The sequence below is a fragment of the Aplysia californica genome, unplaced genomic scaffold, assembly GCF_000002075.1.
Source record: "Aplysia californica isolate F4 #8 unplaced genomic scaffold, AplCal3.0 scaffold00098, whole genome shotgun sequence".
Lineage (NCBI taxonomy): Eukaryota > Metazoa > Mollusca > Gastropoda > Aplysiida > Aplysiidae > Aplysia > Aplysia californica.
Genome location: NW_004797368.1, coordinates 616,648 through 629,063, shown reverse-complemented (window position 1 = coordinate 629,063; position 12,416 = coordinate 616,648). Strand labels below are relative to the sequence as shown.

The 12,416-nt window shown below is 42.2% G+C and overlaps 1 protein-coding gene across 1 annotated transcript in view; it reads left to right on the top strand.

Annotated features, from left to right (window-relative positions):
• Nucleotides 1-937: 937 nt before the first annotated feature.
• LOC101861943 overlaps nucleotides 938-12,416 on the top strand; it is a gene marked incomplete at its 5' end in the record, with an annotated part of 23,251 nt that continues 11,772 nt past the window's right edge. The window contains 5 exon segments of the mRNA XM_005095210.2: nucleotides 938-1,220; nucleotides 4,127-4,287; nucleotides 5,081-5,193; nucleotides 6,045-6,223; nucleotides 12,161-12,295. Of these exon segments, the coding sequence (XP_005095267.2) occupies nucleotides 951-1,220; nucleotides 4,127-4,287; nucleotides 5,081-5,193; nucleotides 6,045-6,223; nucleotides 12,161-12,295 (858 nt within the window).

Sequence of the window (12,416 nt, the reverse complement as noted above, 5' to 3'; positions counted from 1 at the left end):
ACACACGCACACACACACACGCACGCGCACACACACCCTCACATACACACACCACGGCATGTCGGCCGTCACTCCTTGGTTAAGTATTTTGACCAATGATGATACTCTAAACCTGCCACACCCCCAGTCTGTCGAACGCGACGAGACCCTCGATCGCTACATGGACATTTTAGCATTAGTAAGAGTTTTGCGGCACTTGCAAAACGATAAGGTCATATAAGTGATGAGGACAGAGATATTACAGCACTCATATGACCTTATGCAGTTGCAAGCGCCGTAAAACCCTCTACTAAATAAAATAAAATAAAAGTCATTACAAGCAAGTAGCAAAAGAAGAGGGGAGATAAGGACGATAGATACTTGATATTAAAGAAGAAGCAAACCACACCGTAGCACCCACAAACCACCCGTTCAGACGCCACTGTGTCCAGGTGGTCTTTGTAAATGAGTGATAGAAATAATGTGTCCATGTACACGAAACGTTATCTCGTGGATGAATTAATTACTTTACCTGAGGGATTCGGGCAAGCATTCAGTTTTAAAACCACATCGCTGTGTGAATGTCACAGAAAAGCGTTGATTAAAGGCACACAAAATGTACATTTCCATTTTCCAAAGACACTCAAATTTTGGATGTCATCAATCTTTGGCAGCCATTTTCTCGACAATTCTACCTCTCACACCAGGCAACCCCATTCTCCTTTATTCGCAAAATTCCTGACTTTTATAATTCAAGATAGGACTAGATGGATTTTCTCCCGCTATATATAAGACAAATGAACAAGCTTTAGAGTGATAATATCTCGATATGCCCAAAACTGACCAGAGCCTGACTCTCCCTCGTCGTGACACATTTTGTTTCTAATAAAAATCCCCCCCCCCCCAATCCTTCAGTTCTCATTTCTATGCGCTTCCAGTACATCTGTCTTGACATCAGTTCTTTCCTCAGGATGCCATCGATTCGCTGCATCCACGTCACGCTGTTGGTCATCATAGTGACCTTGACCCCGGCCTGCTGGGGTCAACAGGACACTATTGACCTGACCTTGGTGCCCCGGACTCACGGTCAAGCGGTAGTGGACGTCGCAGTGTCCGCCATCAGGGAAAAGTGCATCTTCGCGGACGATTTCCTGTTTCTCCGGCGTTTGGCTTACGTCAAGTCCAAGGACGGCGAGGACCCCAACACCTACAGGAATGGCTTCTACGGAGGGATATGGCAGGTTCGTGTGGGGCAGCGGGTTCGGAGATCGTACGCTGCATGGCTAAAACAGCACCTGGATATGGATGGCTGGTGCCTCTATAACTAAATTATTGATGATGATGATGGTCAATGCGCTGCGTTAGAATTACAAAGTTCTCTCTGCCCAGCATCTAGTTTTGAGGAATTTGACGTCAAAATTTTGGAGTTGCACAACATGTCATGTTTTTCGAATGCAATTCTTTTAATATTTTGATAACGCCTCCGAATAATCTGACGATTTTGAAAGAGCAGCAGATAGAGTATATTAATTTGGTTTCCGACCTAATGGTTTTAGTAACTCAAAAAAAGCCAAAAATGTCTGATAGAACTTTGTTCTAAGGTAGCAAAGTTACGATAATAATAATAATGGATTGCATTTATATAGCGCATATCCACTTATGCAATGCTCTATGCGCTTAACATGATACATATTGTGGATTTACAAATAAATTTTAAAGGCACATAGTGTTACATGCTCGTGCACACACATACTCACGCACGCACGCACGCACCACACACATATGCACATATACGTACACACATATACACATACGTACATATGCACATACGCACATACAAACTCACAACGATCTACAGCTTGGATGGATTCTGCCTAATCGAAATATGATGAAAATAGAAATGCTTTTAGTTTCTTCTTAAAAATTTCTAGATTTTCTGCTTCTCTGATAGTTTTTGGAAGCCTATTCCAAACAAGTGGGGCAAAATATGAAAAAGAGCGTTGGCCATATGATTTGTAATTTATTTTAGGCTTGACAAGGGTTGTTTTGTCACTTGATGATCTGATAGTTCTAGGAGGCACGTAGGGTGTTAAAAACTGTTTTAGATAGTCTGGTGATAAATCATGTAAGCACTTGTAGCAAGTTAAACAGATTTTATATATGATACGCTCTTTCACCGGGAGCCAAAGTAATTCTTTTAAAACAGGAGTCACATGATCATGCTTTAGTTTCTTAGTAATTATTTTGGAAGCAATATTTTGTACTCTTTGTAGTTGTTGTAAATGTTCATCAGGTACACCAGCCAGTAAGGAATTGCAATAATCAATCCTTGACAATATAGGTGATGTTATTAATGTTTTGGTGACACCAACAGATAGATATTTTCTAATGCTCCCTATTTTCTTCAGTTAGAGATATAGATTTTTACAAAGACTGGATACATGGGATTTCATTGACATATCTTGATCTAGCACTACACCTAAACTTTTTATTTTAGTTTGCGCTGATATTTCGTGGCCATTGAAGTTTATACTGATATTGTCGATTTCATTGCATGCGCTGCTACGAAGAAATAATATTTCGGTCTTATCTCCATTTAATTTTAATTTGTTCTTGAGCATACGTTTTCGTATATCATTGATACATATGGCGATTCTGTCTATGAGATTGTGTACATTGTCAGTTGAAGTGAATCCATACAGCTGTGTATCGTCTGCATAAATATGGTAATTGAGGGCATATAAAGAAACTATTGATGACAGACTTTGCGTGTACATTGTAAAGATGACAGGACCAAGGACCGAACCCTGAGGAACTCCGTACTTTAGAGGTAACCTATCTGACACATCATTGCTAATTTTCACTGACATAAATCTATTTTCTAGATATGATTTAAGCCACATTAGAACAGTACCTGATAGTAAAAATGACTTTTCCAATCTCTCTAGCAAAATTTCGTGGTCGATGGTATCGAACGCCGCTGACAAATCAAGTAGAACAAAACACAGACTTTTTTATTATCGATTTCATTAACAACATCTGATGATACCTTTAAAAGAGCGGTTTCCGTACTGTGGTGCCTTTTATAAGCAGATTGAAAAGGTTCCTCCATGTCATTGACCTTTAGACTTTAGATGTTGTTGAACTTGACGCAAAACGATTTTCTGCTGGATTTTTTATAAAAGGTTAAGATTTGAAACTGACCTAAAATTTCTCATGTCGTTTTCATCAAGATCTTGTTTTTAAAGTAAAGGTTTTACAATGGCTTGTTTGAAAAGATAAGGTACGATTCCAGTGGTGAGTGACATATTAATAAAACGAGTAACATATGGTGCGAGATCTTCTAAGCACGTAACTAACTGGGTATTGGGTCTAAGTCGCATGTTTTAGCGGGGGACTCTTTGATATACTTAATGACATCTTTCTCTGATACCACTTTAAATTCACTCAATATTGATTTATTTATAATTGCAAGATTTTCATCAACAACTATATTTGTATTTACATCTAACATATCAGAGTCTAAATCAGTTCTTATTCTTTCAATTTTATCATTGAAAAAGTGCAGAAAATTACAACAAAGCTCTTTATCAGTTCCAGGTGGAAACCGTGTACAATTCTCCCTTCCCAATAATTGATCAGATAATCGAAAAAGTTCCTTGCAGGAGTTTACATTGAAATTTGTTCAGATAGAATTGTTTCTTGTTGTTTTCAATCAGGGTGTTGACGTTGACGATACAAAGTGAAGTTTGAAGAGGTAGCATTTCCCAATTAATTCCCATTTCTAACTGGAAGGGGTACAAAGTTTATAGTAACTAACGTATTATTCGCGCACAGTGATAGCAATGGACGTTTTATCCTGTTCATTTATCTTGAACTCTAATACGAACTTTCGAAAGCCTTTACCTATTATATATTCAAGATAAAGTATATTTGTGCAGAGCCCACATAAACAGAGAATTTCTCCTACCTCCACAGAGTTGCGTTAGTAGCCTAGTGGTTAAGCTACCAGACCCGTAATCGTCTGATTGCGGGTTGGGAAGTTCGAGCCTCAGCTAATTGGTGCTAAGAAATAGTGTGCGGTCTTACGTAACTTAATAGTGTTGACAAGGGTGTTTCATTTTCACCATGGTTTTCTTGCCCACAGGTGAGCCAGGCGGACTTCCAGGCGACACAGACAGCAAACTTTCTCAAGGGATTCCCCTCCAAGCTACCGGCAGCTTTCGGCATTGACTGGTCCAGAGTCCACTGGTCAGATCTGCAGAAACCCCTCTACTCTGGACTAGCCGCTCTGTTCATTATTCTCAGGTAAGTTTTGCAATAAACGTTTTCTTTTTTGTTCTTTTAGTTCTTTTTCTTTCAAAAATTGCATTAGGATATTTTGCAATACTCTTTGCCTTCGTTTGTGATGTATTGGTTAGGCTCTTCATTGATTTCTTGCAAAATACATGAGTTCGGTATTATCGAGTAGGCCAACATCCGTTTTGCCAGAATTGGACTTACCCAAACTCAAAATGTTTTGGTCAGGCGACCAGGGTGTAGATGGCGAGGCTCTTAAACAGAATTGTGGAAAATATCTTTTCAAGTGTCGGCGTCTGTCTACTGTGACGGTGGATCAGCTTCAGCCAAGTTTTACCATGGAGCCTAGGGCCGAAGCAGCCCTCCTCTTAAAATATTCAAATTATACTGATGAGGTGTTAAATATTATATGCCATCGTTCACTTCGAACGTGGACTTGTCCTAAATTGAAGAACAAAACCATGATAAAACAACACAAAAGAAAATTAGACGACGCAGAAAAAAGTTTATGAATACAATATAATTTGTGGCGTCGCTGGCGTAGTGGTTAGGCTACCAGACCCGTTATCATGAGATTACAGATTCCGGTTCCGGGGGGAGGGGGGGGGTCGAGCTTTAGCTCGGTCCGACGTTATGTCCTTGGGGAAAAAGCACTTTATACGAATTTCCCATTTAGTTCGGTCCTTTCGAATACGGAAGTTATACTCGGAGGTCCCGCCTCTTGAATAACCTAATAATAGTGTTGATAGTTGCGTTAAACCTTTTCCATTTTCACAGAATAATTTACAATATTTGCCCTCAGTAAAGCGGGGAACATGATGCCGGTGAGTGTTACCGCTCAGGCGTCGCTGTACAGCCAAAGCATGGGAGGAGACTATACGGCTTATGTCAACGGCGTTCAGGAATTGGACCGTTGTGAGTGGAGATAACGTGGCTGTTGTTGTTGTTGTTGTTGCTGTTGTTGTTGATGTTGTTGTTGCTGTTGTTGTTGTTGTTGCTGCTGCTGCTGCTGCTGTGGTACATGGTGTTGTACACGGTGTTGTTATTGTCATCGTTGTTGTTGCTGTTTTTGTTGTTGCCGTGCCGATATTTTTGCTGTGATTGCTATATTTGTTGTTGTTGTTGTTGTTGTTGTTGTTGTTGTTGTTGTTGTTGTTGTTGTTGTTGTGTGTGTGGTAGCCTATCCGTTCGAAATGTTTGGAGCCCCAAAGAGTGGTGGTTTAACTCTGCCCTTCTGGGCGAAGTCGTAACGGCGGGGAACAGAATCCTCGGTGAGAGGCAAGTGTACTGGAAAAAAATCCTATTTCCGTCACTGAACTTCAGTTTCTACGCATACTAAAGATGTCTTTCTATGAACACTTTGCAAATAAGATTCTTATTTGTATTTGGAATTCAAACCACCCTATTTATCCTTGAGACGGAAGGGTACAGATTTAATAAATGAATTAATTGGGTCAACACGGTCATAAAAAAGAGAACCACAAGAGAAAAGAAACACTGGTCAAAGAAAGAAAGAAAATTGTGGAAAGAGGCCCTTCTTTTCGGAGTTTTACGGACTACTGCCGTCTTTCCATGAAACATATACTTTGAATACGTTACCTGTGTGGGACAACGGCCCTTTTCTAGTGAAAAAGAAAAATGTTTTAACGGACTTGATTAAACCAAGTCAAACAATAGATCACGATTGATTAAGTTAAAAAAACAAAGGTGTGACTTCTGCCGTTTTTCGTCGTTTGTCGTCATTTCCAACCACTCTAACCTTTCAGTTTATGCAACGTGCAAGGCGGAGAACCTGGACATTGCCTTCATCCTGGACTCTTCCGGTAGTCTGGCTCCCAGCGACTTTAACCTGTCGAAAGGCTTCGCCAATGGTGTTGTGAACAGCTTCAACGTTGCTCCGGACACGGTCAAGGTCGCCGTCATCACCTTCAGCTCCGCTGTGAAGGTTTGTGTACTTTTGTTTTTCTGTTTGTTATTGTTGTTTTGTTTTTGTTGTTGTTTTGTTGTTATTGTCGTTGTTGTTTTTGTTTTGTGGGGGTTTTTTGCAGTGTTTTGAAGTAATTGAAAACATTGAGGGTGAAACAATACATTTATTTCGCCATCGCCTTCAGCTCTACCGTGAAGGTTTGTCTACTTTTGTTCAACGCTGTGTTTTGAAGTAATTGCAGACCTCGAGGGTGATAAGATATATTCCTTTTCTCCTGATTAACAATATCAGTTTGTCTGTTGTTGTTGAAAATTTTGGCTACCATAGAAACGTACGGAGCATGCTGGTAGCTTGATTTCTCTGATTTTGATAAGTGTTGCCTCGTCGTGGTCCTGAGTCCGACGGAATATCTCAGTGAGTCTCTCAGACGATCTCCGCCTATTTCCCGCGGAACCCTTGACGTCATCCAAGGGCGTGCCCCTCCCTTAATTATCTTGTCCCCACAGTAAAGATAAGAGTCATGTCCCTTGACATCACATCCCCCTCACAAGCAATTTCAAGAACAATTCAAAATGCTAAACGCATCAACCAGAAACAGAAACTATAACTCTGAAACCTTATATACACTGTACACAGCAGTAACTTTGTCTACAAGTCGAGTCTCTGCGGAGGCCTGACATGGCGTCCCGACTTCGTTATGTAGTCAGACGTAGTGGAAGTATCATGAAGGGTTGTGTCGGACTCTAGTGACTCTGCTGGTAATTCTGGCTGATGGTGAGGCAACATAGAAGACTCTCGGGGGATCACGAGATGGTTACTGTCGTCGCCTTCCGTCCTCAGCCGGATCTGGTGAAGATTACGAACCTTCAAGCCGTTGTCCGTTTTCAAGAGGTATGATCTGCCTCTCGATATGTCTACAATGGTAGCCTTGGCATCTCTTGGGGTTTTAACTCAAACTGGCTGTCCTTTTGACAAGTCTGACATGGGCTTGGCGCAATGTCTTCGATCGTAATCCTGTTTCTGCCTCTGCCTGAAAGCTGCGTCAATCTTCCTGAACACCTGCCTTTCTCCCCCCTTTGGGACCAGTTTTTCTGGGAAAATGGGCACTCTTGTCCTGATTTTCCTACCCATTAGAAGTTCTGCTGGGCTCTGTCCTTGCTGTAAAGGAGTGGAGAGGTAGTTCGTGAGAGCCAAGTAAGGATCATCAGACTTACTCAGTAACATTTTGATAGTTTTGACGGCTCTTTCAGCTTCTCCATTACTCTGAGGATGTAGAGGGCTGCTTCTCAGGTGCGTTAAACCATAGTACTGTGAGAACTTTTGAAACTCGTGTGCAACGAACTGGAATCCATTGTCTGAGACGACGATTTCAGGAACTCCATATCTAGCAAAAATTGACTTGCAATGTTCTACAACATTTGAAGCAGTAGGCTCTCTTAGATGAGCTATCTCAATCCACCTCGAGTAATAGTCTACTATTAGGTAGTCTGGAGTGACTGTCGACTTCAATGGTTCTGGGCTGACCTTTCTTTTTCTCAGTCTGGACAGTTTGTAACCAACGTTTCGATTTGCTGTGACAGTCCAGGCCACCATACACTGCTTCGAGCCAGCGATCTGCACTTGTGTCCTTCGTGAAGACGTTTCCAAATATCCTGTCTTAATATTGTGGGAATAACAATTCGGCAATGGTATAGTAGCAAACCTTGTTCCACAGTCAGCTCGTCTCTCGATGTCCAATATGGCTTCATAACTGGATCGACTTTGGTTGCCGCTGGCCATGAGGACTGACAGTATTCTTTTAATTTCTTACAGATTTCGTCTGTATTTTGCTGCTCTCTAATTTCTTGCAATTTCTTGTCACTTGCTGGGAATCCTTCCAGGAAAGATCTGACGTGTAGCTCACACTCTTCTTCCATTTGATGATCTTCTTTACTTGACACTCCCACCGGAGCTCTTGACAATGCATCGGCTGTTATCAAATTCTTTCCTGGTACATGGACGATGTTGTAGGAAAACCTCATCATTCTCATCCTAAATCTCTGAATGTGAGGGGTCAATTCATCCAGGCGCTTTGTTTTCATCAGTTGAAGAAGTGGTTTGTGATCTGCTTCAATCAGGAATTTTGGCAATGCCACTAAAAAGTCTGCAAATCTCTCGCAGCACCAAGTAACTGCTAAGGCTTCCTTTTCAACTTGTGCATATCTTCTCTCTGTATCTATAAGGGACCTTGACACATAATAGACTGGTTTCCAATCTGTGCCTTCTTTTTGCATCAGTACACCACCCATGCCATAGGATGATGCATCAGCTGATATCTTTGTTGGCTTTTGAGGACTGTAGTGAATGAGTAAAGGTGCTGTACTCATCTGTTTCTTTAATGTCTGGAATGCTTGTTCATGCGGATCATACCAGGTCCATATTGTTTCCTTTCTTAGTAAATCTCTCAACGACTTTGTCCTTTCTGCCAGACCGGGTGCAAACTTTTCTATGTGATTCAACATTCCTGGGAAACTTCGGACATCGGCTATCTTTTCAGGTCTCGGGAACTTTGTGATGGCTTCTACCTTTTCTTGGTCTATTTGTATGACTTCTTTGGATATAATGTGTCCAAGGAATTTGATGGATTTGACGCAAAAAACACACTTTTCGTTTAGGGTGACTCCTGCTTGTTTCATTCTTTGAAGTACCATATGAAGTCTGTTGTCGTGTTCTTCCTTATTCTTTCCTCCGATCAAGACATCGTCAATGTCGTCCACCACTTCAGGAATGCCCGACAAGATTTAGGTCATTTCCCTTTGAAAGACCTCTGGTCCTGAGCTGATTCCGAAAGGCAATCTCTTGAAGCAGTGCCTTGACATCACACAACACTACGTTTCAAGTTATGGGTACTGGCAAAGTTTCATATTTTTTCATTCTTTAGTTTCAGAGAATATACTGTTCGCAAAATTTGGCCTGAACTCCATTAGTAGTAAGATTCTGGCAATATTGGTTCGCATTTTTAAGGCTGCAATACTCCCACTCTTAAACAAGCTGGGCTCCTGAATAGATGACAGGGCAACCCGGCGAAGGTCTAAGATGTGGTTTTCGCTACCGCTGTGTGTGCGCGGGTGGTGTTCTCAACCCCGCAGGCTTGGCTAGGCCATTTTCACCAACTACTGTCATCTTTACCCCGTCGCCTGTGGTGTTGTGATTTGGCTCTATGCTGTTTGGGGTAGAAGACATTTCCCATGTACGGAAGCAATCTTATCAAGCACAATGTCTATCCGTCTGACTGACATGAAAAGTATCGTATCCAACAGCCCACCTCCTAAATCTTATTATAATGAAGCTAAGCCCGTTTGTGAGGTCAGTAAAAACTTTTTACACAAGTGCCCATAAAATCTACAAAAATATGATTCAGACAAGAATTGCCCCAAAGGGTTACCTGGGCATATTTTCGAAGTTCGGAAACTACCTTTTGATTTTCAGGTTTGATGGTTTTTCCTGTAAATCGAAGATCTCAGATGTTTTCACTCTGCCATTCGCCATTTCATATTTTACTGGGGACTACTTCCCTTTCATATTGTGCGTCTTCATGCGTGTGAGTAGTTCGCAAGAACAGAAGTGCGATTTGTACGTTGTCGCGTCTGTACCACAGAGTTCTACTTTATTGGAGTAGTTAACAGGGACACAAGTGCGGTTTGTGTTTTGTCGTGTGTGTGCCAAAGATTTGTACTTTTTTGTTGTAGTTAGCAAGAACAAAAGTGCTGTTTGTGTTTTGTCGTGTGTGTATGCCACATAGTTCTATTTCAGCAGCTTCTTTTGGCCCACGGAATATTAGTTGTGGTTTTTTTTGACTGGGGACTACTTCTGTTTCACAGTGCTTCATCGAGTAAATGGATCAAGTAGCACATTTTATCAAGAAGCATGCAACCAGCTTGGACTGCTCGATGGTGACACTGAGAAGGATGCAGCAACGTAGGACGCATTTCCCATAAGATTTGGACCCCAGTTACGTCTTGTCTTTACAACTATTCTCATCTATTGTCGCCCAGCTGATCTTCGCTCTTTTTGGCACAAGCACAAATTGGAACTGTGCCGTGACATCATGGTGAGAGACAAGGTCACAGACTTGAATCCGCAGATTGAGATCTAAGTGTTGCTACAACTTCAGCACATTCTTGATAATGATGGGTCGAATCTGCATAAAGACTTTCAGCTGCCACCTGCAGAACACAGTCACGTTGAGGGAGAACAACCAAGAATTGTCCACGAGGAGTTACATTTTGACACAAAAAACCTGCGAGAGAAGGTGAGTCAAGAGTACCCAAAGCTTAATGAAGAACAAAGAGTCGTGTGTGATGCTGTGATTTATTACGCCAGACAGAGCTGCTCATCATTGATGAAGTATCGATGTGCCACAAACACATCTTTAAAGCCATAGACCTAACACCTCAAGACATATGTGGGAATAACTCTCTGTTCGGTGAGTCAGTTGTACAGAAGCAAGGCAAGATGTTTGCCCTGGAGGCAAGTGTAGGGTTGGGGAAAACCCATACTATAAACCTGATTCTTGTGACTGTTCGTACCTTTAAGAAGATCGCCCTTGCAGCTCTGTCAGGCATTGCAGCAACTCTGCTTTCAAATGGCAGAACATTACACAGCAGATGCATAATACCTCTGTGTATGAACGAACAGTCCATGTGCAGTATGAGTCTCCGAGATACCAGTGGCACTTTATTACGCCAGACAGAGCTGCTCATCATTGATGAAGTATCGATGTGCCACAAACACATCTTTAAAGCCATAGACCTAACACCTCAAGACATATGTGGGAATAACTCTCTGTTCGGTGGGCTTACTGTACTGATGTCGGGTGACTGGTGCCAAATACTACCAATAGTTCGCCATGGCTCAAGATCACAGATAGTCAATGCAATCCTGAAATCATCATATCTGTGGGAGCATGTTAATGTGCTCAGACTGACAAGAAACATGAGAGTTTTGCTTACAGGTGAGACTGTTGATTTCTCCAACTATCTACCGAACATTGGTGATGGCAATCACAACGTATGCAAGCAAATCGGGGAGTTTGCGATAACACTGCCCAATGACATCACAGTGAACAGCGAACTAGAGTTGATAAATTTTGTCTTCGGTAACTTGCAGTCTGACACAAATCCTGACTGGCTGGCTTCCAGCTGCATCATCTGTCCCTCCAGCACAGAGGTAGACAGCATCAATAACCTGCTCATGCAGTCCTTTTCCCGGAGAAGAAAAAGTCTCAAGGAGCAGTGATTCGGTGGAAGAAAATGAACACCAATACCCCTTCGAATTTATCAATTCTCTATGTCCGTCAGATATGCCACCCCACAAACTGACATTGTCATGTTGCTGAGAAATTTGGACCCTACAAACGGCCACTGCAACGGGACTCGCTATGTGGTTCAACACCTTCATTAACATGTAATTGATGTAGTCGTTGTTTGCGGTCCACATGCCGGAAAGAGACTTTTCATCCCAAGGATTCCCCTCATGCCTTCAGACAACATATTTCCCTTCCATATGCGACGGAAACAATTTCCGGTAAGACCTGCTTTTGCAATGACTGCCAACAAAGCTCTGGGACAGACTTTGAAAAGGAAAAGGGTTTCTTTACACGGCGATTTTTTTGGTTCACATTGATAATTATATGTCGCAATGAGTCGTGTTAGGTCCAGGGGCTCTATTAGGATAAATGCAAACAGACCTGCTGCCCAGGACCGAGTTCCAGATGGTGCATATACCAGCAATGCTGTCTACACAGAGGTCCTACGCCAACGAATCAGGTACCGGTACAAACATTTTATATTGGGCTTTCCTATCACTATATCACCGTTCGTAAAACGGGTCTGTGTCTAGTAATAATAATTGTTATAGTGTCGTTTGGAGCGTACAGTCAATCGTGTGAACTCTGAACTTTATCTTTCCTGCCAGGAAGAATTCAACTTTAACCGATACACGACCACATCCAGCGTTGGGAATGCCATTATGGCAATCTCTCAGTTGACCGGCGGCACGGCGACGGACCTAGCCCTTGACTATGCTACCAATCAGCTGTTTACTTCTGCGGTGAGTGGGAGGGAAAGGGGCGGGGGGGGGTGTACTGACCATAATTTATGCGTGTTGGATATGTGTGGGTTCGCCTTGCGAGTGCACGTGTGCACACACACGCGCGCGCGCGCGCACACAC